The 25731-nt window shown below is 42.9% G+C and overlaps 2 protein-coding genes across 2 annotated transcripts in view; both read left to right on the forward strand.

Annotated features, from left to right (window-relative positions):
- LOC124267694 (solute carrier family 13 member 5-like) overlaps positions 1-3022 on the forward strand; it is a 28636-nt gene extending 25614 nt beyond the window's left edge. The window contains exons 13-15 of the mRNA XM_046702677.1: positions 1981-2142; positions 2470-2607; positions 2805-3022. Of these exons, the coding sequence (XP_046558633.1) occupies positions 1981-2142; positions 2470-2607; positions 2805-2969 (465 nt within the window). The 3' untranslated portion in view covers positions 2970-3022. The remainder of the gene's footprint in view (positions 1-1980; positions 2143-2469; positions 2608-2804) is intronic.
- A 4457-nt stretch (positions 3023-7479) lies between these two features.
- LOC124267706 (solute carrier family 13 member 5-like) lies at positions 7480-25725 on the forward strand. The gene is made up of 15 exons (XM_046702689.1): positions 7480-7632; positions 13475-13624; positions 14818-14933; positions 15064-15233; positions 16085-16169; positions 16613-16822; positions 17744-17872; positions 18285-18376; positions 18506-18599; positions 18890-18994; positions 19633-19744; positions 21833-21934; positions 22466-22627; positions 23894-24031; positions 24842-25725. The coding sequence occupies exons 1-15, from the start codon at positions 7480-7482 to the stop codon at positions 24977-24979; spliced, it is 1956 nt and encodes a 651-aa protein (XP_046558645.1). The 3' UTR covers positions 24980-25725.
- The last annotated feature ends 6 nt before the right edge of the window (positions 25726-25731 follow it).

Genomic DNA, 25731 nt, shown 5'->3' on the forward strand with positions numbered 1-25731 from the left:
ATAACTACTTCTGATACTTTTGTTTGTAAATTTCAAACATTCAAATTAGGTCTTCATAATTATTGGAATTGAACATGGTGACTCTAGTCCTGGTAGTAGGGAATACAAGTCACGGAAAGCTGATTTCACGTAGTAGTTTCATTTGTTCACGCACATTGAAACAATTAAAAATTTAACCAGTATGTTATTGAAGAAGTATGAAAGAGTTTCTTGTTTCCATAAATTTATGCGCCTTGCAAAATATTTACGAGATATATTTTGTCTTCAAAGAAAACAAAATGTTCTCAAAGTTACAAAAGATACGACTTACGACACATTTGATTCTGTATTATTCCTTATCGTTCTTTAATGCCCTCCAGCATTAAGTGACGCCAGTTAACAAATAAATATGAAAAGCATCAACGCTGAAGCCAGCCCCACTTTAGCAATGACTGTAACCATGTCTTTAGCAATTGGGTGAACACTAACTTTAGCAATGTTTGTAACAATGTCTTTAGCAATTGGGTGAACACTAACTTTAACAATGTTTGTAACAATGTCTTTAGCAATTGGGTGAACACTAACTTTAACAATGTTTGTAACCATGTCTTTAGCAATTGGGTGAACACTAACTTTAACAATGACTGTAACAATGTCTTTAGCAATTGGGTGAACACTAACTTTAACAATGACTGTAACAATGTCTTTAGCAATTGGGTGAACACTAACTTTAACAATGTTTGTAACCATGTCTTTAGCAATTGGGTGAACACTAACTTTAGCAATGTTTGTAACAATGTCTTTAGCAATTGGGTAAACACTAACTTTAACAATGACTGTAACCATGTTCTTTAGCAATTGGGTGAACACTAACTTTAACAATGACTGTAACAATGTCTTTAGCAATTGGGTGAACACTAACTTTAGCAATGACTGTAACAATGTCTTTAGCAATTGGGTGAACACTAACTTTAGCAATGTTTGTAACCATGTCTTTAGCAATTGGGTGAACACTAACTTTAGCAATGACTGTAACAATGTCTTTAGCAATTGGGTGAACACTAACTTTAACAATGACTGTAACAATGTCTTTAGCAATTGGGTGAACACTAACTTTAGCAATGTTTGTAACAATGCAATTGGGTGAACACTAACTTTTTGTAACAATGTCTTTAGCAATTGGGTGAACACTAACTTTAGCAATGCAATGTTTGTAACAATGTCTTTAGCAATTGGGTGAACACTAACTTTAGCAATGAACACTAACTTAGCAATGACTGTAACAATGTCTTTAGCAATTGGATGAACACTAACTTTAACAATGTTTGTAACAATGTCTTTAGCAATTGGGTGAACACTAACTTTAGCAATGACTGTAACAATGTCTTTAGCAATTGGGTGAACACTAACTTTAACAATGACTGTAACAATGTCTTTAGCAATTGGGTGAACACTAACTTTAGCAATGAGCTGTAACAATGTCTTTAATGACTGTAACAATGTCTTTAGCAATTGGGTGAACACTAACTTTAACAATGACTGTAACAATGTCTTTAGCAATTGGGTGAACACTAACTTTAGCAATGACTGTAACCATGTCTTTAGCAATTGGGTGAACACTAACTTTAGCAATGACTGTAACAATGTCTCTTTAGCAATTTGATGAACACTAACTTTAACAATGTTTGTAACAATGTCTTTAGCAATTGGGTGAACACTAACTTTAGCAATGACTGTAACCATGTCTTTAGCAATTGGGTGAACACTAACTTTAGCAATGTCTGTAACCATGTCTTTAGCAATTGGGTGAACACTAACTTTAGCAATGACTGTAACCATGTCTTTAGCAATTGGGTGAACACTAACTTTAGCAATGACTGTAGCAATGGCTGCAACAACATCTATAACAATTCCTTGGTGCTACTGTTTTGTTAGTTTTGGCACACAGTGTCTGGAATGTACATCTGAGATGCGTGAGACAAAGTGTTTTGTATCATTCAGAAATCCGGACTGTCCCGGTGGATCGGCGGTGAGTTGTCTGCCCTCAGCTCCCTGGAGCCGTGGCTGATGAACCTCCTGCTCACCCTTCTCATCGCCCTGTGTACCGAGATCACCAGCAACGCCGCCACGGCATCCCTCCTCCTGCCTATCCTGGCCCAGCTGGTGAGTAAACACACATACACGCACGCACGCACGCACGCACGCACGCACGCGGAGGAATAATCTCAACACAATTGCTGGTGAGCTGAGAGACAAGAGTTAGCTCCACTTATATACCAAAGAAATTAGTACATAAGGGAAAGGCCCATCGTACCCTGTAGTTCCTTCCAGAAATATGTCTAAATATAGCACAAATCTAAATATAGCACACCACAGACCACACTCACACACACGTTGTACTGAGATTCACACGTGAGTGCCAGTCTCAAGAAAAGCCAGTGTATCTTGAACATTATAGAACATTATAGCAACGTGCTGTTGTGATTCCAGGCCATGAACCTGTCCATCAACCCGCTCTACCTCATGTTCTCCTGCGCCATCTGCACATCCTTCGCCTTCATGCTGCCGGTGGCGACACCACCAAACGCCATCGTCTTCTCCAACGGCTATCTGGAGGTCAAGGACATGGTAGGGCCTCAACATTTTGCTCTCATTTTAATCAAATTGACCTTTATACACCAATGTAATTGCATTTTGTCTTATTCCTATACGATATTGTTATTACAAAAACGCTACGACACGGAACAAGTCGTGAATTTGTCAGTTGATTTTGATGCCATTGAGGTCATGCTGCTGTTAATGACGTCCCTGTTGTCTCCCCACAGATCCAGGCCGGCTCTGTCATGAATATACTGTGTGTGGCTATCCTCAACGTGGCTGCCAACACGTGGGGTAAAGCCTACTTCAACCTCGGCGTCATGCCCTTAGAATTCTCTACCAACATCACCGCCGTCGATGTGGTCGTCAAGAACATAACGCTGCCGAACTGAGTGACGTTCATCAACAGCGTGTATTCTCCTCAATCAGATAAAGATGATATTTGACAAAATGATGATGTTTGTTTGATGTTTAACCCTCTCAGCAATATTCCAGCTATATAACTGCGGTCTGTAAATATTCGAGTCTACTCCAGACAATCCAGTGATCAACGGTATGGTCATCATATGAACATTCAGTTGTTCAGTTTACACTTTGACAAGGGATATAAGCAGTGTGTGTGGAAGCAGGCAGCTGTATCGGACCCGTCCAGTATGACCTCCACAACGTGGAAGTAGAAGAAGGATTTATAGTTTCTTTTGCCCTGTACTCATTATCTACAACACTTTTGCCGTCTACATTCAAACTCCAGCGGCTGAGGTTGTGCCTTTGAGCGTTTGTCCCAGTTGTCAGTGGGATTATAATTATCATTTGTCAGTGTGAGTGAGTGATAGACTGTATACTTCCAGCAATAATCTAGCTTAATCACACGCTGTAACGCCGATGAGAGCCGAACTAAGTTTTGTAAGTGACGCGGAAGTAATGTAACATGTGGGCCACCGAGCCTACATCTGAGTATTATTGAGGTGAAAACGTGCGGTTATGGCCCGGGAAAGCGAAATCTGGACCAAACCTCCTCAATTTAGGTGTCGCTTTCGCGGGAACGGTAAAGCTACAGTGAACACTGAATTGAGCGTTCCCGGGACTCTCAATACACAAGAAAAACAAAGAAATGTGAGTAGTCGTCTGATGCCGTAGTCATGGTAGAAATTTAATAAATAGATAAATACGTTTAACATTAGCAAGTCATGGTGAAGCATGCATATTATTTTCTAGCATTTGTGATAAACCATTGTGAATTATAACTGACATTTTATTTTGATGTACATTAGTAGCAAGTTTAAACCAAACTGAAATTATTCACTTTTTAATATATACAGAGATAGGAATTCGTCCAGTCTCTCCGCAGAGCATTTAGGATGGTGTACTCTTGTGTAGTTTCAGGACAGATTTCATGAATAGCCTGTGAACATTTTCTAAAATGTCTATATTTGAATGTCCCCACACCTCGCAACCATATAACATGATTGGTAGGATCATGCAGTCAAAACATCTACACAAACAATCTATAGGAATAAGGATATTTCTAGCGTTTGAGGAGATAATAAACGCTACTTCTTATGCTTGGTCGTGGAGTGCGAGAAAGGTTGAGTTTAGTCACATCGGCATAATTCCAACCATATGGTGACGAAATCAAGTCTGCATTCATAAACATTTTAAATGAGTTTTATATTAAAAACATATTTATTCATGGCATTGTTATTTAAAAACAGAAAATGTCATAGTACTAAATTCAAAAGCACGCACTTCGTTATTCACATTACATAGTTACAGTTTATGATACAGATCAACTTCCCTCAGGTAGTCCACTATGAGATCGCTCACGCTGTAACGCCGGGAAAACAGGTACATGAGTATAACAAAGGAGTACATACAAAATGTACAACAAGATGACAAAATGATACATCAATTAAAGTGTTTACAACAATCTTAATGAACTTGGATACATTTTAAGAGTAGATATTTTCCTTGAAAAAAGTTGACGGAACTTTGACAAATTCTGCCAGGAACAATAAGGTTCATTTAACAATGATCATAATTCATTACATGAATTAATAAAACTATAGTTAAGTAGGGCCACGTACGTGCTGAAACTGGAAACAGCTGAAACGTCATCCCAGTTAAGCGGCTCACAGATCGAGTATTGGGGTCGCGCGCTAATCTGAAGTACGGTAATCCGATGTTTTCATAGCAATTCGCTTTCGCGGCACTTCTAGCACAACTTGGGTTTTCGCTTTACCGGGAATAGGGAACATTGAAATTTCGCTTTCCCGGGCCGACACCAAACGTGCATATGTAACATTTAAAAGGAACAGTGCGTGAAATATTTTCATCGTTAATCTTGTGAATTATTTTGGGATTTGAACCAGAGAAAGAATTCTTAAAGTTCCATTATAAACGCAACCAAGCAGCTGTGCAACCAAATGCGCCACATTTGGAAGAAGCATGAGATATTTGAGACAAATCACCAGCACTTTAAAGGGTCAGACAACCAGACGCATCCCTGGCGGTTAAGACGGACAACACTTGCTCGAGAGTGGAGAAGAGTTCTCTTCACGTATGAGTCACGTTTCTCTTTTTATAACACATTTGAACGTTTACTTACATCAGGCCATGTAGTTTTGAAGGGGATTGTTTTAGAGGTGAGGGCGTAAAGATCTGGGGTGGGATAACAGCTGTTAGCAAGGACGCCCATTGTGATTAAAGGGGGCGTGAATAATACTAGGTACCGAGATCAGGTCGCTTTATCTCTATTGCAACAGGATGGCGCTGGAGTGGTTTCAACACCATAACGCCAGACCAGAGTTGTACAGCAGTACCTTAATCAGACCACTGTTAATGTGTTACCCTGGCCCGTAAGATTCCCTGATTTGTAACCCACTGAACGCTTCTTGGATGAAAAGGAGCGACGTTTACGACGTCATCTGAATCCTCCAACAACGCTGCAGGAACTCGACCAAATGCGTCTTCTGATATGGAATGATTTTCCCTAGGGTCCCGTTGTACAAACTAACCTTAGCGCTAAGACTACCTTAAGTCTATGTTAAGGTATGGGAGTTGTACAACGGGACCCAGGACGTCAATCGACGTTTAATAGCCTCTTTGAGGCGAAGGTGTCCGGCCTGCATCAACGCACAAGGTGGACACACACTCGCTGCTGACCGCGAACCCTCTCTTGTGTAGTGGCTCATTTGCTAATGGCTGTTTATCAATATCTTATGAACTGGTGATCGTTTCATATCTTGAAGCATCAGTCACAATATTGTCTGATCCAAAGTCGAGTTTTTGATATAACGGGACCATTGCTGACTACGAGCTTAAAACAGAAAGAAACATTGAATCAATACCCGGATACAAATTGTTCTTTACAAGATAAAGTATTTTTCTTTCCACACATTTGTCTTGTTTATGTGAAACATACCTTCAGAAGACAACGTGTTTACCTGCACCCATCTGTAAGGTTCATAACACCAAATAACAAAATGCAGGAAGTCTGGTGTCCTAGATTGATATACACACGGGTATGGAGGTCCAGAGGGGACATCACTTTCTCGCCTTCCATCATGGCCCAGAGGAAGCGATATTGCTCTCTGGAAACGGGCAGTTATGCTGGGTTGGGGTTTTCTCCACAAAAGAGGGCACAGATATGTTTCCATTTCAAGTTGTACTTGTGAAAAAATGATCGAATTGTCTCTCTGGTCACTTATGAAAGTATAGATGCCATTGTATTCTACTGTATGCATGTACATATACATGAAGATCTGTATACGTCAAGAGACACCATACAATTTGATCACAACTCAAATGAAAAAAGACTACATAGGGACACCACCATTATGACTGTGTGCCGCGATTGTAGAGACTGTGCTGCAATACCCAGCAGCCATGACAGATTAATCCTCAACGTATATGAAAGGGGTAATCATTAATCTCTTTAGCAGTAGATTTAGATTTCAACCTGATTTATATAGAGCGTATGGTCATGACCCTCCACTCGCTAACGTCGCAATGGTTCCATTAGGGCCATAAAACTATCACTTAGGTTTCACTGTTGGTTCGTTTTGACTTTTTTTTTTTTCAAAATAAATCACCGGCATCTAACCAATACTTTCCATAAGTGAACAGAGAGAAAATTTCACAATTCCCTTCTCAGATAAATTTGAAATGAAAAAACATTCTGCTCACTTTTATGTAGAAACCGATATCCCCTAAAGATTCCCTGTTTCCCATCCAAATATTCCCATACCAGCTCTGAATGGTCCGCCCCTATTTTACAAGAAAGTGTAGTTTAACAATTCGTACCGTTGTTTGAGGCTCGCTGGCTTGGTTGACACATGTCATCTTATCTCAGTTGCGTAGATCGATGCTCATGCTGTTGTTCACTGGATTGTCTGGTCCAGACTCAATTATTTACAGACCGCCGCCACATATAGCTGGGACATTGCTGAGTGCGGCGTAAAACTAAACTCACTCACTCACTCACACACTCTTCGTCAAGTAAAAACATGTTACGTGTCACCACTTGGTGGTCGAGACGGGGAAGTAGCTTATTGTGAGACAGTGATAGAGCGAGAAATACAGATAGTTTGCATTGCATTCACGCCTCGTGTTATCGTTTTCTCACTTTCTCGCGGAAGAGAAAAGCGATGTCCCGTCTGGGCCACCATACATGGAGCGGTCAGCTGACGGGTGTATATCACATGTATCCTCACCCTGACAGTCAAGAGGTTGTATATTCCCGAACAGTTATTTATCTCTGTAGTTGTATATCTCACCGGTGGGCCGGTAAGTCGATTGTCGGATTTTTTCCACATTAATATACCTTATATATGATGTACATTGTGAAGTCAGTATTCATCTTTACCGTCTTACCTACACAGAAACGTGAGTTCAGCTATAGACATGGCGAGGGATGAGTACACCATTGAGACAGAAAGTGCATCTCCGGCTCGCACAGGGAGCATACCACGTGACTTATGGGCAACAAAGAGAACGTTACTGGTCATCGTTTTACCACTGGTGCTTCTACCGCTACCAATACTTTCAGACGCAACGGTAGGTGGCGCTTGTACCACTACACGCACACTCAACGGTAGGTGGTGCCTTTGTTTCTACCATTACTGTCCGACACAACGGTAGATGGTGCTTTTGTCTCTACCCAAACTCTTAGACTCAACGGTAGGTAGCGCTTTTCTCTCTATCCATACTGTCAGACTCAACGGTAAGTGGCGCTTTTCTCTCTACCCATACTGTCAGACTCAACGGTAGGTGGCGCTTTTGTCTCTACCCATACTGTCAGACTCAACGGTAGGTGGTGCTTTTGTCTCTACCCATACTGTCAGACTCAACGGTAGGTGGTGCTTTTGTCTCTACCCATACTGTCAGACTCAACGGTAGGTGGCGCTTTTGTCTCTACCCATACTGTCAGACTCAACGGTAGGTGGCGCTTTTGTCTCTACCCATACTGTCAGACTCAGACTCAACGGTAGGTGGCGCTTTTGTCTCTACCCATACTGTCAGACTCAACGGTAGGTGGCGCTTTTGTCTCTACCCATACTGTCAGACTCAACGGTAGGTGGCGCTTTTGTCTCTACCCATACTGTCAGACTCAACGGTAGGTGGTGCTTTTGTCTCTACCCATACTGTCAGACTCAACGGTAGGTGGCGCTTTTGTCTCTACCCATACTGTCAGACTCAACGGTAGGTGGCGCTTTTGTCTCTACCCATACCGTCAGACTCAACGGTAGGTGGTGCTTTTGTCTCTACCCATACTGTCAGACTCAACGGTAGGTGGCGCTTTTGTCTCTACCCATACTGTCAGACTCAACGGTAGGTGGTGCTTTTGTCTCTACCCATACTGTCAGACTCAACGGTAGGTGGCGCTTTTGTCTCTACCCATACTGTCAGACTCAACGGTAGGTGGCGCTTTTGGACTCCATACTGTCAGACTCAACGGTAGGTGGCGCTTTTGTCTCTATCGATACTGTCAGACTCCATGGTCGGTGGCGCTTTTGTCTCTACCCATACTGTCAGACTCAACGGTAGGTGGCGCTTTTGTCTCTACCCATACTGTCAGACTCCATGGTAGGTGGTGCTTTTGTCTCTACCCATACTGTCAGACTCCATGGTAGGTGGCGCTTTTGTCTCTACCCATACTGATAGACTCCATGGTAGGTGGTGCTTTTGTCTCTACCCATACTGTCAGACTCAACGGTAGGTGGCGCTTTTGTCTCTACCCATACTGACAGACTCAACGGTAGGTGGTGATTTTGTCTCTACCATACTGTCAGATAACTACAACAAATATGAAGGGACGACCCCTCTCAGGTCGTCGTTCCCTGTACCGCTATGTAGCAAGTTATAATAGAATAATAATTTAGATTCTTATATTGCGCTAATCTCCACACCAACGTGTGCTCAAAGCGCTAACAGAGTTCATATTAAGATGCTTTTTGAGCTGAGCCATAGTTGGAGTTGATTTCATATCAGTTGAAAGAGCGTTCCATTCAACGGCTGCATGTATATGCGAAGGACCAAATGTCTTCAGCTTGATGTTGGGAACCTTAAAGCGGCCTTCACACGGAAAACTAAAGTTTGACAACACGTGTTGAACTTTTAGAGTGTGAACAACTCGCCATTAGCACCAATTTCAGAGTTGTCAAACTGTTGTCGAGAAATAGGATCGGTCTCTATTCTCATCAACTTTTCCATCAAACTTTAGGTGTTGTCAAACTCGAGTTTGACGTCTGAAGTGTTGTCAAACAATCGCAGTCAATGTAATTGTCACGTGACCACACCGATATAGACATGGCGCTCAAATGACACGAAAGTTTGACAACATGTGTTTGACGCGTGAAAACGCGAGTTTGACAACTTTAAAAGTTCAACATCTGTTGTCAAACTTTAGTTTGCCGTGTGAAGGCCGCTTAAGTAGCATTTAATCGCTGGAACGGAGTGTTCTTGTAGGGACATAGTCTTCTACTAGATCACACAGATAACCTGAGGGTGAGGATCGTATAATGTAGCCGTTCTTTGACCGGCAGCCAGTGAAGATACCTGATTACTGGCGTGATGTGACAGGACCTTTATGACAGTGTGACAATTCAAGTCGCTGAGTTCTGGATGTTTTGCAGCCTTCTGATTTGCTGTGCTGGAGCCCCTACAAGCAGACTATCACGATAGTCAATCAAGGCGAGGAGCATTGAACGTGCAAGTGCTGCAGCTGTTTGTTCTGTGAGAAGGTGGTGTATGTTACCTATGTTTCGGAGGTGAAAGTAGCATTTTTTTGACGAGGTCATTGATGTGCTTGTCCATGTTGAGTGATGTGTCTAACTTCACACCCAGGTTTCTAGCATCTGTCGAAAAGTTGATTTCATCAATATCGACTGTATCATGAGTTGCTTTGATCCTTTGCAGCCTCTTGTCGGGTCCTACGAGCAAAGCCTGTGTCTTATCGCTGTTTAACTTCAGCATGTTGGCGTTCATCCAGTCTTTCGTTCTTCCTCAATTAACAATTGGTGGTTTGGACATCGGAACTTACAAAGTGTAATACGATAAACTGGCAAAGTAACTGACAATAAATACTCCTTACATTTAATTTCATTTTTAATAGATTTATATAACTGAAGTTTAGAATAACTTGAGATACTTTCAAAGAACTGATTGTCTATAGCAGCACAACTTTCTTTAAACCTTGAAATTAAACTTTTAATGCAGCCTACATCTTGATTAGCCTACACATAACCGAACCCATAGCTAAACAACAAGTCCTTAACATGTGATGCCCAAAACTTCCTTCCTCCACTAAACTATATTGATAATTATAAGTATTTTGTAGAATATCATTATCTTGTTGAAACAACAAGTTTACCGATGTCTAGTAATCTTAACATACTGATGGACACGGAGGGAATGTCTACAGCTACCGAATTAAGCGTAGTTCTACCCAGATGCAAAATATCTTTACACAAACGATCATGAATCCGAGCAACGCCAGAATCGAATCCCCAAACCTCTGTACCATACATAAGGATAGATAGGAATTTTAACATCGAAAATATGTAATACAGTTCTGTATGGAAGGTTTAAATAACTATGCTGAGTAGAGAGGATAATTCTAAGAACCGTCAAAGCCTGTTCGGAAAGAACCTTCTGAGAAATGTACCATGAACCTGAACTTGGAAAAGTACCCCGAGATATTTATAAGTACCAACAACATCTAACCATCGTTAAAGAAAAACATCTCATATTTTCAAAGCTTACCAGCCTTGAACATAGATACTATTCTGGGTTTCATCTTCTTTTTATTGTATGGTACAACGTTTCAGGACTTGTTCTGGCCCCATCATCAGGTAGAACTAAAGAACAGTAACCCCTTCCAGTAACAGTAACAGTTAGTGTTCTTTAGTTCTACCTGATGATGGGGCCAGAACAAGTCCTGAAACGTTGTACCATACAATACAAAGTAAACAAAGGACGTTACGAGTCATAAGCCCACTCAGCAGTTGCAATCCTCAGTTGCAAATATCCAGACCCCGATTTTCAAGCACCTGATGCACCTCATGCCTATGATTCCTTCTGTTTGTTCTTCATGAATAGAGGTGTTGTAGGGGTGACCCAGTCATTGTGTAAAGGGATATTTCAATTTTTATTTGATGTATGATTTTTCGATATTTTATATATCTTCTTAGAGGAGCATATATGAAATCTGTATTGACCTTATTCTCGACAGATAAACAACAGAGTGTACTTTCCCCGTTGCATTCGTCACAGTTACGTTATGGGAGCTAAAGTAGGGGTTACGTTGTAAGGCAAATCTGTCAATGTGTAAATACCTCAGACCAACTTTTGACCAAAAACTGTGTCAGAGGGTTCATATATAGGTCTAACTTAGCTGTTTCAAAGACAAATGTTTACTTAGGAGATAGAATCCGTTGAAGAGACCAAATATACACATACAAGCAAGTCAAAACATTAATTACACAACAGTCTCGTTTCCTGTTGACTAGGTTCCGTCCTATTGCGCAACTTAGTACAATAACGAGTCCAGAATTTTGAGACCAATTATTATTATTTATTATATTATATGATATTTATTTAGCGCACATATCCAGGCAACTAGTGCTTGCTCAAGGCTTCTTTAACTGGATACATAAATATTAATCAGTATTATTTGATACATCTAAGCGCTTGTATATTGCAACACTACGCTCCTTATAATCCTTGCAAACATGTCGTGCAGCGTGCTCTGTCGTACATCGAGCTCTGACAAACAGAAACCTGGAAATCCTGGAAATCTCAAAACGAGGCTCTGCCGCTAGAAAAGTTTGGCGGTGTGGTACGGACTTGATATTATATCAATCACATTGTACGTTATTGTACTGCATTGATAAAGCGCAAACAAGGCATAACAGGTGTAACCAGTGAGCCAGATGTATTGAGCCATGAATCATTTTACGACCTCATCAAACTGGGGCAGTATGTGATGTCTTAGTTAAGATCATGCTGGCTACACCGCGCCTGGAATATAGAAATACGATGTTATCAAAGTTTAGAATTAAAGTGCATTTGTAAATACCATTTTCTTATGAAACAAGAAATTGGAATTCAGTGTAACCATAGTTGTTTGTGATGTCTATTTTCACTTTCACACGAGAAAATTCGGATCGGCTGAAAAGTAGGTTATTATCTGAATAGGTTAATGAGACTCATGTTTCGGTTTGACCTTTTCTTCCTTAAAGTGTCTACATGTCGTAAGTGTTCAGGTACACGGGAGCGAGTTACAACAATTAAATCCTCAGAAAGGTTTTCAAAACGTAACAACTTGTACCAAGTTCCCATTTATTGCAGGTCAACAACTGACTTGCTCAGGCCTGTGTTTGTGACGATGCAGTGTACGTTCTCTTTTTGGCGAACACCTGGTATCATCACCACCTGGTAGTAATTAGTACATACAGGCTCATAATATCGTCCCAATCGTACAATTTACTCTGCTGTTAGAATAAATTTCTTATAATATGGAAAGGCTTCTTAATGATATCAAAACCATCAAGTATTGCAAAGAATATGTGCAACTTGGAATATCAGAAGGTGATATGGTAAAGTATTGTTTGGGTCCGAATTAAGACTGTTAAACATATATAATGATAGACAAAGGATGAGCTATGTTAAGACTATCGATCATGTGAGCAAAGCAGGTACATAACAAAACTTAGGGATCCGTAATGATAAGTGTCCGTGTAATCAATATATTCATTTCAAAACAGTCAGGTTTGGGAATTACAACCAAACACTAAATGTTCAGTATAGAAAAGACTGGATACAGAAGCTACCGGACTAATTTTAGTAACATTTGAACATGAGCAAGTCTTTGACCGGAGTTAATATACTTCGAGGCTGATGAAGTATAAACATATAACAGCAAACAAATCAAAGTGAAGGTCTTCATCAATGCTCCATGTCCTCGCAGAAATGTGGGGAAATCAACATTTGACATTCTCGTTAATGAGTCTAATGTACATTTTCACACCAGGGCCCCTATTCTCGAAACGTTCGTAGCCCTAAGAATTCTTAACTTTGATCGTAGCCAATGTGTTAAGAATGGGCTTAAGAAGTTCGTAGGGCTACGAACGTTTCGAGAATAAGGGCCCTGGACTCCAACCATTGCAAATATAAGAAAGCAAAACCTAGTTATCAGAGTAGTCCGAAAGTATCAGATTTCATTTCCGGGACACACGCAGGGGTAAGGTGTTTTCTTGCAGCTGGGGTTTTCACAATAAAGACGGGAATAATCAACTGATATGTTTACAGAAACCTTAGAAAGGAAAACATTTCCTGAACGAAATGGAAAATGGCATATATTTTCATATGATGAATTCATTTCTATTATTTCTTCCAGGAGACAAAATGTGCGTACGGCCTTGCTGTAATGGCGGTGTTCTGGATCACGGAGAGCCTCCCCCTGGCGGTGACCGCTCTTCTCCCAATGGTTGTCTTCCCTTTGTTCGGGGTCATGAAGGCGACTGACGTAGCGAGGAACTACATCCAGGTGTGTTGCGTTATGTATTAAACTACATCCAAGGTTTAACTGATGCACACCTGCAGGACGAACAGCACTGATGTAATTTACCCATATAATATGGGTATATATTGAAAATGTGGATTAAGTAATTTGAATGGGGTATTTCATAAAAACATGACAGGTCTATTACCTTCCAATAGTTTTTGAATAGATTTGAACATAATGTAGGAACTGCTCATATGTTGTAGTGAGGGGAGTCATGAAACAGTTCCTCGAGGTGAGGGGAGTCATGAAACAGTTCCTGGAGGTGAGGGGAGTCATGAAACAGTTGAAATAGTTCCTTGAGGTGAGGGAGTCATGAAATAGTTCCTCGAGGTGAGGGGAGTCATGAAATAGTTCCTCGAGGTGAGGGGAGTCATGAAACAGTTCCTCGAGGTGAGGGGAGTCATGAAACAGTTCCTCGAGGTGAGGGGAGTCATGAAACAGTTCCTTGAGGTGAGTCATGAAATAGTTCCTTGAGGTGAGGGGAGTCATGAGTTCCTTGAGGTGAGGGGAGTCATGAAATAGTTCCTCGAGGTGAGGGGAGTCATGAAATAGTTCCTCGAGGTGAGGGGAGTCATGAAACAGTTCCTCGAGGTGAGGGGAGTCATGAAATAGTTCCTCGAGGTGAGGGGAGTCATGAAACAGTTCCTCGAGGTGAGGGGAGTCATGAAATAGTTCCTCGAGGTGAAATAGTTCCTTGAGGTGAGGGGGAGTCATGAAACAGTTCCTGAGGTGAGGGGAGAGGTGAGGGGAGTCATGAAACAGTTCCTTGAGGTGAGGGGAGTCATGAAACAGTTCCTCGAGGTGAGGGAGTCATGAAATAGTTCCTTGAGGTGAAACAGTTCCTCGAGGTGAGGGGAGTCATGAAACAGTTCCTCGAGGTGAGGGGAGTCATGAAACAGTTCCTCGAGGTGAGGGGAGTCATGAAACAGTTCCTCGAGGTGAGGGGAGTCATGAAACAGTTCCTCGAGGTGAGGGGAGTCATGAAATAGTTCCTCGAGGTGAGGGGAGTCATGAAATAGTTCCTTGAGGTGAGGGTGTCGGACAGATACGATGCAATCCTAGAAACAATTCTTGCACCATAACCGCCCCCTACCTCACCCCACACATATCCGTACTCTAGCAACGTACTATTCAAAACGTAACATCTTGGGTCACTTGTTCGTTGTTTCTGACAGGAGACGACCATGTTTGGTTTCGGCGGCCTGACAATCGCCATTGCCGTGGAGAACTGCAGACTGCACAAAAGGATTGCCCTGAAGACACTCACCCTGGTCGGCGCCCAACCAAGGTGGTGAGTAGTACAACATAATTACTGACTTACAACACATCCACGTTTACTTGGCGTCAAAGTTCTATACAGGTGGAGTTTATCCACGTCAGTCATTTATATAATTCATCTCTACTCATCATTCGTCCTCAAGGTTGATGCTGGGGTTCATGGTGCCCACGTGGTTCCTATCCATGTGGATCAGCAACACCGCAACTACCGCCATGATGATCCCCATCGTCAGCGCCGTCATCGACGAACTCCGACAGATTAATCAGCGATCAAGAGACGGCCAAGTGGGCAATGGCATCGAGATGGAGCAAGGTGAGAAAACAGACATATTGAAATCAACTACACGATATATACAGCACTGATATCTCAAGGTTTGTCATCCAGGGCTTCGGGTCATCCCTTCACCCCCACTGGGAGTCGGGTTACAGCAGGTGCCCGCCTGCCCCTCTATACAGCACTGCTATCTCCAGGTTTGTCATCCAGGGCTTCAGGGTCATGGCTGTCCCTTCACCTCCACTGGGATTTCAGGTTACAGCAGGTGCCCGCCCCTCTATACAGCACGTGGCGAGAAACGAGTCAGAAGCAGAGTGCGAAATAGCCACTGGCCCGCTAGCCCGTGGCTAATAAAACTCTAGACGGGCCAGTAAATCTCCACACTCACTGGCCCGACTATCTAGTGAATTTTCGTGGGGTCATTTTGTAAATATATCACTCTCTCCTACTTGTTAAGTTATAATACACTTTCAAATCATGCAAGAGTATGGCCTGACACAAATGTTCATCATATTAGCAGCTTAATGACAAGACCCGTGTCATTCCGACAGTATCTTATTCTCATTTTTTTTCATAATCTTTTGCTTAGTTTCTACATTCAATTTTCGGGCTAGTGAATTGTTTAGTGGACTAGTAACTTTCAGACATAGCTAGCCCGACTGGCTAGCAAACTTTGGAAACTATTTCGGACGCTGGTCAGAGGATCGAGAGTCAGTGAATTGTTGACCTCATCTTAGTTGATTGTGTCGTAATACATCTGCGGCGAGGCAGAGTGCTCATAATATCAGCCATCGGTTTGTCTGGTCCAGAGTCGACCGTTTACCGAAGGCACTGTTCCGCTGAAGTTTCACTGACTATGGCAAGCTACTTATGACCCTTCATGTGTCCAGGGATGACCAACGGTGGCTACCTAGGGGATCAAGTGGGCACAAGCTTTAATGATGAAGCCGGAGCAGAAACAATTCCGGAAGAAACGTAGGTTGTCTGTTTAATATCCCGTAGTTACAACCCTTTAGGGTTTTCCTCCTATTTGTTCAGTTATTGAGATCGTACTCTGTGAGATTTTACGGCCGCTTCAATGCGCTCTGCATTTTGTTACGCTGTTAAGCAAGCCATGATTTCAACTTTCATTTTTATTATGAATTTAATGTTTATAATGTTTGCTCAACACAAATGATGACTTTTTTAAAACAAACAACACTGCTATATATAAAATTCTTCAATGTGAAGTGATATGACTGGTGTTTGTTTTTAACAGAATCAACACAATAATTGTTTTATCCAAGATTATGATATGTTAACACAATGAATTACAGGGGACAGAACTGTTTTGTCTGTCTCTGACCTCTATAATCTTGAGCTATCAGTTGTCAGTTTTCCCACAATCCTCAACACTCCGTCACATCCGGAATGTAAAACTGTTGCAGGAAAGCCAACACCACTCAAATGAATGTTCCAAAAAACCCTCCGATGCCATTCGACCCCACCGACCGCAGCCACGACTCCCCCGAATTCACCAGACTGTGTAAAGGCTTCTGTCTCTGCGTCGCCTACGCTGCCAACGTGGGCGGTACCGGGTCGCTGTCGGGATCGGGACCCAACCTCGTCATGCAGGGCCAGGCGGAGATGTGAGTGGTTCAGCGAATCAGTCTTTAATTCAGACGTCTGATAGGGCGCGATTCTCTCAGATATTAACAATCATCATTGTACTGTACAACTCTTACATGTAACTGCTCATCTATTGAATTGATAGTTTATTTCATGAAGAGATTGTATTACTGTTTAAACTTTTCACATTTGTAATTCTTCAGCTTTTTACTATTGTTTTATGAAATTTATTGTTGAGTCATTTGATGCTTTAATTGTTCAGACATAAGTATTTCTGTTCTTTCCTTGCATGTAAACTGGCGTACACAAGAAAGGACACGCCTGCACTGGGATGGGGGAAGGGATTATTTTTTTTAAAACAGTGTCATATTTTGAAACGTGTCTTGATGGTGACTGACAAGTCACAAACATTGTGTGCGTGTGGCGTGTTGCCAAAACGCTACCACAAATATCCTTCACTGGGATTGCTAGTGGTATACCTGTAAAGGCACACGTCAAAATGCAAAATATGTCCAGCAGCAGGGCGGAAGGAACCATTGGAATGTCGCAACATACCAGTGACCACCCCGCAACATGATCAATGTCTGCGCAACCGAATGCTCACTATGACGTCATAAGCATCAATTGCGTTGACAACAGTGATGGGCCGACCGTGTACTGTTGGTTTTCGGGCCGGATTATTTCGAGGCATGTAATTAACTCGTCAACATCGACAGAATCGTCTACGTTTAGAGATGAACGTAAGGCGCCGGCAACGTCCCACATTGGTACCACATCTCAGGTCTTGGCAAAACGTACACGATGTTTGTGACTTTTAATCAAAACTAAAATAATAACCCAAAAGCCCCAGGTGCGTATGTTACTTTTAAGATTTTTATTTGTTTTATTAAGACTTTAATTAATATTTCTGAAGTTTACAGACAATTTTTTCCATGGTTTAGACTTTTCGGGAAATACGGTCTTGATTCTGGCGTGAACTTCCTTACATGGATGATATTTGCCTTGCCGGGGTCGGTGATCTGTGTGACGCTGGCGTGGATGTGGCTACAGACGTTGTTCCTGGGGAAGACGTAAGTCACCAGCCGAAAACGCAAAGTAGCCCATCAAGAGAGGAGGCTAAATAAATAGTTGAATGATAATTTTTAACACAATTCACAGTGTTTTCACCCGCTTAAGAACTTAAAGATGTTTGGCTGGCCACTTCTTCTCCTTTCTTCTTCTTTTTCTTCTTCTTCTTTTTCTTGCAGAGAGGCCGGTTGGGTAGCCTAATGGTTAAAGCGTTCGCTCGTCACATGGGTACAATGTGTGAAGCCCATTTCTGGTGTCCCCCTGCCGGGATGTTGCTGGAATATTGCCAAAAGCGGCGTAAAACGAAACTCACTCACTCTTCTTGTTGAGTCCAGCAATGGTTACATAAGGAAACATATCAAGATACTGCCTCAAGGACATGCAATGTTAATCTAAGTTCTGTTTTTATTCCAGGTCTCTGTTGTGCTGTATTTCAACATCTCGAGGCCAGGAGAAAGTTACAACCGTCATTAAAGAGGAATATGAAAAAAACTCGGCAAAATGTCGTAAGTTTAACGAATATGTCACTAATATATATCCATTCAGTAAAACCGGAGAAACAGTGACAGATCAGCCTGTGAAAGCATGTGAAGCATTGTACTGAGTGTATAGTGAAGCAGTGTGACGTATCCCAGCAACAACACGTGTTATTAGGGCAGTGTCCACGCCCGTCAACGTAATGACCTGGAGCCGGCGTCTGAGTCCCGAAATGGGATTCAACATGATCAAGTCAGTGAACTCGATCAGCTGCCTCGGTACGAGTGACACATGTTGGACTCCACGTCCTGCTATATTCACGAACGGATCCGTATATACTCCACCCTCGACGAGATATCTACTCCTCACAAGTCACGCCCAGAGCCTATAGTCTCCATGTCCTGCTATATACTCCCCTGTCAACATGTCCGTATACAGACACATGATATGGCGCTAATAAAGCTTTAAGCGGCAGCGTAAAAACCGTCTCACTTACTCACTGACATTTCAAGTACTTCAATACACATCGTTATTTTCCCCAGTTTTGCTGAAGTCGGTGTCCTCGTCCACTTCATCACCCTGGTGTTGGCGTGGCTGACAAGGAACATCCCCTATGTCGGGGGCTGGGGACAGTTCCTCCCCACGGGGTAAGTATTGTGACATATAGGTCAAAGGAACATCTCCTATGTCGGGGACTGGGGACACGTCCTCCCCTCTGGGTAAGTATTGTGACGTACAGGTCCAAGGAACATCTCCTATGTCGGGGACTGGGGACAGTTCCTCCCCATGGGGGTAAGTATTGTGACGTATAGGTCCAAGGAACATCTCCTATGTCGGGGGACTGGGGACACGTCCTCCCCATGGGGGTAAGTATTGTGACGTATAGGTCCAAGGAACATCTCCTATGTCGGGGGCTGGGGACAGTTCCTCCCCTCGGGGTAAGTATTGTGACGTATAGGTCAAAGGAACATCCCCTATGTCGGGGGACTGGGGACACGTCCTCCCCTCTGGGTAAGTATTGTGACGTACAGGACCAAAGAACATCTCCTATGTCGGGGGCTGGGGACAGTTCCTCCCCTCGGGGTAAGTATTGTGACGTATAGGTCCAAGGATCTCCTACGTCGGGTATCGGTGCCAATGGTGAAGAATTCCGATCCTGGCCATGGTTTGTCAACATCTGCGCTGGTTGGTTGAAATATGATGTTGAAGGGCTCCAACAATGTGATATATAGGTTTTACACAGCGACGTCCAACACAATCACTCACACATTCTTCTTAATCCCAGGTTTGTTGGCGACTCAATGGCTGCCATATTGATCTGCGTCAGTCTGTTCGTCTTTCCGTCCATACGTCCGTCGGTTTTCTGTTGGCGGAAATCAGGTAATGTAATGTCACGTGTCGCAGGATATATCTAGAGGTGTCTGGTGTGAAAACTCAGCTCTGTTGCTTTTGGTTACCTATAGCTCAGTTGCTCTTAGTTACCTACAGCGCTGTTGCTCCTAGTTAAAAACAGCTGTGTTGCTCCAAGTTACCCACAGCTCTGTTGCTCCTAGTTAAACACAGGTCTGTTGCTACTAGTTACATACAGCGCTGTTGTTCCTAGTTAAATGCAGCTCTGTTGCTACTAGTTAAATACAGGTCTGTTGCTACTAGTTACATACATCGCTGTTGCTCCTAGTTAAATGCAGCTCTGTTGCTACTAGTTAAATACAGCTCTGTTGCTCCTAGTTAAGTGCAGTTCTGTTGCTACTAGTTAAATACAGCTCTGTTGCTCCTAGTTCAATACAGCTCTGTTGCTCCTAGTTAAATACAGCTCTGTTGCTGCTAGTAAAATACAGCTCTGTTGATCCTAGTTAAATACAGCTCTGTTGCTCCTAGTTCAATACAGCTCTGTTGCTCCTAGTTAAATACAGCTCTGTTGCTCCTAGTTCAATACAGCTCTGTTGATCCTAGTTAAATACAGCTCTGTTGCACCTAGTAAAATACAGCTCTGTTGCTCCTAGTTACCTACAGCTCTGTTGCTCCTAGTTACCTACAGCTCTGTTGCTCCTAGTAAAATACAGCTCGGTTGCACCTAGTTAAATACAGCTCTGTTGCTCCTAGTTACCTACAGCTCTGTTGCTCCTAGTTCAATACAGCTCTTTTGCACCTAGTTAAATACAGCTCTGTTGCTCCTAGTTAAATACAGCTCTGTTGCTCCTAGTTACCTACAGCTCTGTTGCTCCTAGTAAAATACAGCTCGGTTGCACCTAGTTACCTACAGCTCTGTTGCTACTAGTTAAATACAGCTCGGTTGCAACTAGTTAAATACAGCTCTGTTGCTCCTAGTTAAAGACAGCTCAGTTGCTCCTAGTTAATACAGCTCAGTTGCTCTTAGTTACCTACAGCGCTGTTGCTCCTAGTTAAATACAGCTCTGTTGCTCCTAGTTAATACAGCTCTGTTGCTCCTAGTTAAAGACAGCTCAGTTGCTCCTAGTTAATACAGCTCAGTTGCTCTTAGTTACCTACAGCGCTGTTGCTCCTAGTTCCCTACAGCGTTGTTGCTCTTAGTTACCTACAGCGCTGTTGCTCCTAGTTACCTACAGCGTTGTTGCACCTAGTTAAATACAGCTGTGTTGCTCCTATTTAAATACAGCTCGGTTGCAACTAGTTAAATACAGCTCTGTTGCTCCTAGTTAAAGACAGCTCTGTTGCTCCTAGTTAAATACAGCTATGTTGCTCCTAGTTAATACAGCTCAGTTGCTCCTAGTTAATACAGCTCAGTTGCTCCTAGTTAAATACAGCTCTGTTGCTCCTAGTTAATACAGCTCAGTTGCTCCTAGTTAATACAGCTCAGTTGCTCCTAGTTAAATACAGCTCTGTTGCTCCTAGTTACCTACAGCTGTCTTGCTCTTAGTTACCTACAGCGCTGTTGCTCTTAGTTACCTACAGCTGTCTTGCTCTTAGTTACCTACAGCGCTGTTGCTCCTAGTTACCTACAACGTTGTTGCACCTAGTTAAATACAGCTGTGCTGCTCCTAGTTAAATACAGCTGCGTTGCTCCTAGTTACCTACAGCTGTGTTGCTCCTATTTAAATACAGCTCGGTTGCAACTAGTTAAATACAGCTCAGTTGCTCCTAGTTACCTACAGCTGTCTTGCTCTTAGTTACCTACAACGCTGTTGCTCCTAGTTACCTACAGCGTTGTTGCACCTAGTTAAATACAGCTGCGTTGCTCCTAGTTAAATTACAGCTGTGTTGCTCCTAGTTAAATTACAGCTGTGTTGCTCCTAGTTAAATACAGGTGTGTTGTCCCTAGTTAAATACAGCTCTGTTGTCGTGGGTGTAGCGCATTGCCTAGACAAGCATGTCAGCCATCTCATGATACATGTGGAGACTTATATCTATTGAAATGTGAAATGTATTTCATCTTGACAAAGTCTCGAGTTCAAGTGGAGCAAACTATTTCAATGTTACGGTGCTGCTGTGTAGGTGCGGAGTCAGAGTCCGTGCCCCCACTCCTCACGTGGGACGTCCTACAGAACAAGTTCCCCTGGGGAGTGCTTCTGCTCATCGGGGGTGGGTATGCTCTCGCTGATGCCTGTGAGGTAAGCACGCGCGGACTGGCGCCAAAACACATATTCCTACAACGATAAATTGAAACAGACCTCTTTGAACAGACGTACATCATTGGCGGATCCAATGGTGGGGGGTGGGGGTTCCAAAACACACACACACACACACACACACAGAGAGAGAGAGAGAGAGAGAGAGAGAGAGAGAGAGAGAGAGAGAGAGAGAGAGAGAGAGAGAGAGACACACACACACACAGACAGACACACACACCTTTGAAAATGACCACATATAAGTTAATGTTTTGCATTGGCAGAGCCAAGGTGGGGTTCAGGGGGATTCGAACCCCCTGAACCCCCCGCTTTGAAACTTCCTGGATCCGCCTATGTACATTATATCTTCACAGATATTTGGCCTGTCTTTAAGTCAGTCTTGTTGACTAGTGAAGTACATTATATTTGTTTGCATACTTTCCGGCTGTTCTAGCGACTATAATCTTCACATATGGTCTGTTTCGGTGAGCGGTCATGTTCCTCCACTGTTACCGTCACATTATGTCTCTACAGAAATCAGGGCTGTCTCAGTGGATCGGCAACCAGCTGGCGGTGTTCAGTTTCATGGATCCCAGCGTCATGAACCTGGTGTTGACATTGTTGGTGGCAGCGGCTACCGAGGTGACCAGCAACTCCGCAACAGCATCATTGTTGCTGCCCATTATGGGAAATCTGGTCAGTTGATTATACAGTATATACATAATGTATATTATCTTACAGTTTTTGTTATTCTTTTTTGAGGATAAAACGAATACCAGAAGCGCTCTGTGCAACATTGTAAACCTCTGTATAGTCACTGAATGTTCGCATTGGGCTCACCAGGCACTCTCCCTGAACCTGGACCTCGTGAAGTCCACTGTCTGTTTATTATCCTAGGCACTCTCCCTGAACATTGACCTCGTAAAGTCCCCTGTCCGTTTATAATCCAAGGCACTCTCCCTGAACATGGACCTCGTGAAGTCCCCTGTCCGTTTATTATCCAAGGCGCTCTCCCTAAACATGGACCTCGTAAAGTCCCCTGTCTGTTTATTATCCAAGGCGCTCTCCCTGAACATGGACCTCGTGAAGTCCCCTTTCCGCACTCTCCCTGAACATGGAACTCGTGAAGTTCCCTGTCTGTTTATTATCCAAGGCACTCTCCCTGAACATGGACCTCGTGAAGTCCCCTGTCCGTTTATTATCCAAGGCACTCTTCCTTGACATGAACCCCGTGAAGTCCCCTGTCCGTTTATTATCCAACGCGCTCTCCACGAACATGAAGCCTAGTGAAGGCCATGTTTGTTTATTATCCAAGGCACTCTTCCTGAACATGAACCCCGTGAAGTACCTTGTTTGTTTAATATCCTAGGAACTCTCCCTGAATATGAACCCCGTGAAGTACCTGTCTGTTTATTATCCAAGGCACTCTCCCTGAAAACGAACCTCGTGAAATCCCCTGCCTGTTTATTATCCTAGGCAACCTCCACGAACATGAACCCCGTGAAGTCCCCTGTCTGTTTATTATCCAAGGCACATTTTACGAACATGAACCCTGTGAAGTCCCCTGTCTGTTTATTATCCAAGGCACTCTTCCTGAAAACGAACCCCGTGAAGTCCCCTGTCCGTTTATTATCCTAGGCACATTTTACGAACATGAACCCTGTGAAGTCCCCTGTCTGTTTATTATCCAAGGCACTCTCCCTGAACATGAACCTCGTGCAATTCTCTGTCTGTTTATTATCCAAGGCACGCTTCCTGAACATGAACCCCGTGAAGTCCCCTGTCCGTTTATTATCCTAGGCACTCTCCACGAACATGAACCCTGTGAAGTCCCCTGTCTGTTTATTATCCAAGGCACTCTCCCTGAACATGAACCCCGTGAAGTCCCCTGTCCGTTTTTTATGCGAGGCACTCTCCACGAACATGAACCCTGTGAAGTCCCCTGTTTGTTTATTATTCAAGGCAATCACCCTGAACATGAATCCATTGTTCCTGATGTTCCCGTGTGTCATCGCAACCTCATTCGCCTTCATGTTGCCCGTGGCAACGCCGCCGAACGCCATTGTGTTTGCTAATGGTTACATCAAAGTTGCCGATATGGTGAGTAGAGACTGGTGTCTTGAGAGGCATGTAGTCAACAGATGCCTGTTTCAATTATAGGACTGTGTCTTCTATATAAAGTGTAATACCTTCCACATCATGTATCAAATGAGATATTGGCCTCTTTTTGGAACTCAAAGGTTTTTTTAGAGAAAGTAAATTCGTGCTTGTCTGTTCAACATTGGTTGTTTAACTGATATTAGTTAAGTTGGCTGGAAATGGAACTTGGTCCATGACCTGGTCCACCACTATTGATGCCAGCCTCTAGAACCCATCAGATCTGACCGCCTACTCTCCATCAGATCAGATCATTTCCATTTGTGAATACCGACCATACGGATATGAACGTGGTGTGCGTGCCGGTGCTGGTCATGGCGACCGCCTCCGTGGTGTAGTCATTAGAGCGTATATTTAACGCGATCCCTTTCACTTTCGCCTTTAAAAAAATAACAAACTTTGAAAATAATGGACTTGATGTCAGAGGTGAATTTCCTTGTCTCATGTACCGTGTCAGTAAATCGATTTGCTATGCTTGATGTGACGTCACAATTGCACGTGCTTACCGCCCTTGGCGATGTTACTTTATCCTTGTAAACCTCACACAGAAAATCCAAACAAAATTATGATAGTTTGTTAAGGAACTTTTTTTATTTTGGATACAAACTTTATGAATCCTTTTTCCAGAGTTGATCTGTTGGAGTTTGGAGTTTCGTTACATTCTGCCTTGAAATGAAATGTTTGATCATGAACCTATTTGACATTCAACACGTGGGTCGACGTCTACTTTCACTTTCTCAACTCTTGTTACAGGCTATAGCGGGTCTTGGTATGAACGTGGTGTGTGTGCTGGTGCTGGCCCTGGCAACCAACACGTGGGGCGACGCCTACTTTGATCTGTTCACACTCCCGCCGGGCTTTCCTTTGAATTCTACTGGAGCTGTCCTCTAATACTGTGGTGTGTAAGCTGTCCTCTAACACTGTGGGCATGTGCGAGCGCCAGATGCATGTGCAGATCAGAACTCCTTGCAACACCAATGGTCCTCAGTTGCAGACCTAAGATTGGCTAGAAGAGTCTGATCGAGATTGCACAGAGACAGATGTAGACACACATCATACAGAACACACACACTCAAACTCACACACACACACACACACACACACTAACACACTAACACACTAAGACACACTAACAAACCAACACAAGGGGGCCTCAAATCCTCCGCTCGATCTTAGTGCTGAAGCTGCCCTGACACTGCTTCCATCGGTCCAGAGTGGTCGTCCGGTCATCCTGCCTTCAGCATCAATAGACACATATTCAGCAATATCCAGATATTAATATAGTTATTCCTGGCTGATATGGTGCTTGTTATATCACTCTTGTGGCCAGACACAATTAAACCAGCAGAATAAATTGTATATCAACAAGTTATTGTAAACTTATATATGTATAAGTCCAGATCGCGTTAGTCATAGTCACGTCATGACGTATATATCGTGTTACGGCATATATAGCATGCATGGTATATATACGCATACAATGCATATATATATGCCGTAACACGATCTGGATCATGTGTGGTATAGTTATGTTTGCATTTCTCACAGCATGTAACCATGGATACAATAATATGTTCAATTCTTATTCACTGTTCACTTAAGGCCAGGAGGTTCCAGTAATAAATTCAAGCTTGTCAGTTAAA

The sequence above is a fragment of the Haliotis rubra genome, unplaced genomic scaffold, assembly GCF_003918875.1.
Source record: "Haliotis rubra isolate DU_JTF1 unplaced genomic scaffold, ASM391887v1 Scf133, whole genome shotgun sequence".
NCBI lineage: Eukaryota > Metazoa > Mollusca > Gastropoda > Lepetellida > Haliotidae > Haliotis > Haliotis rubra.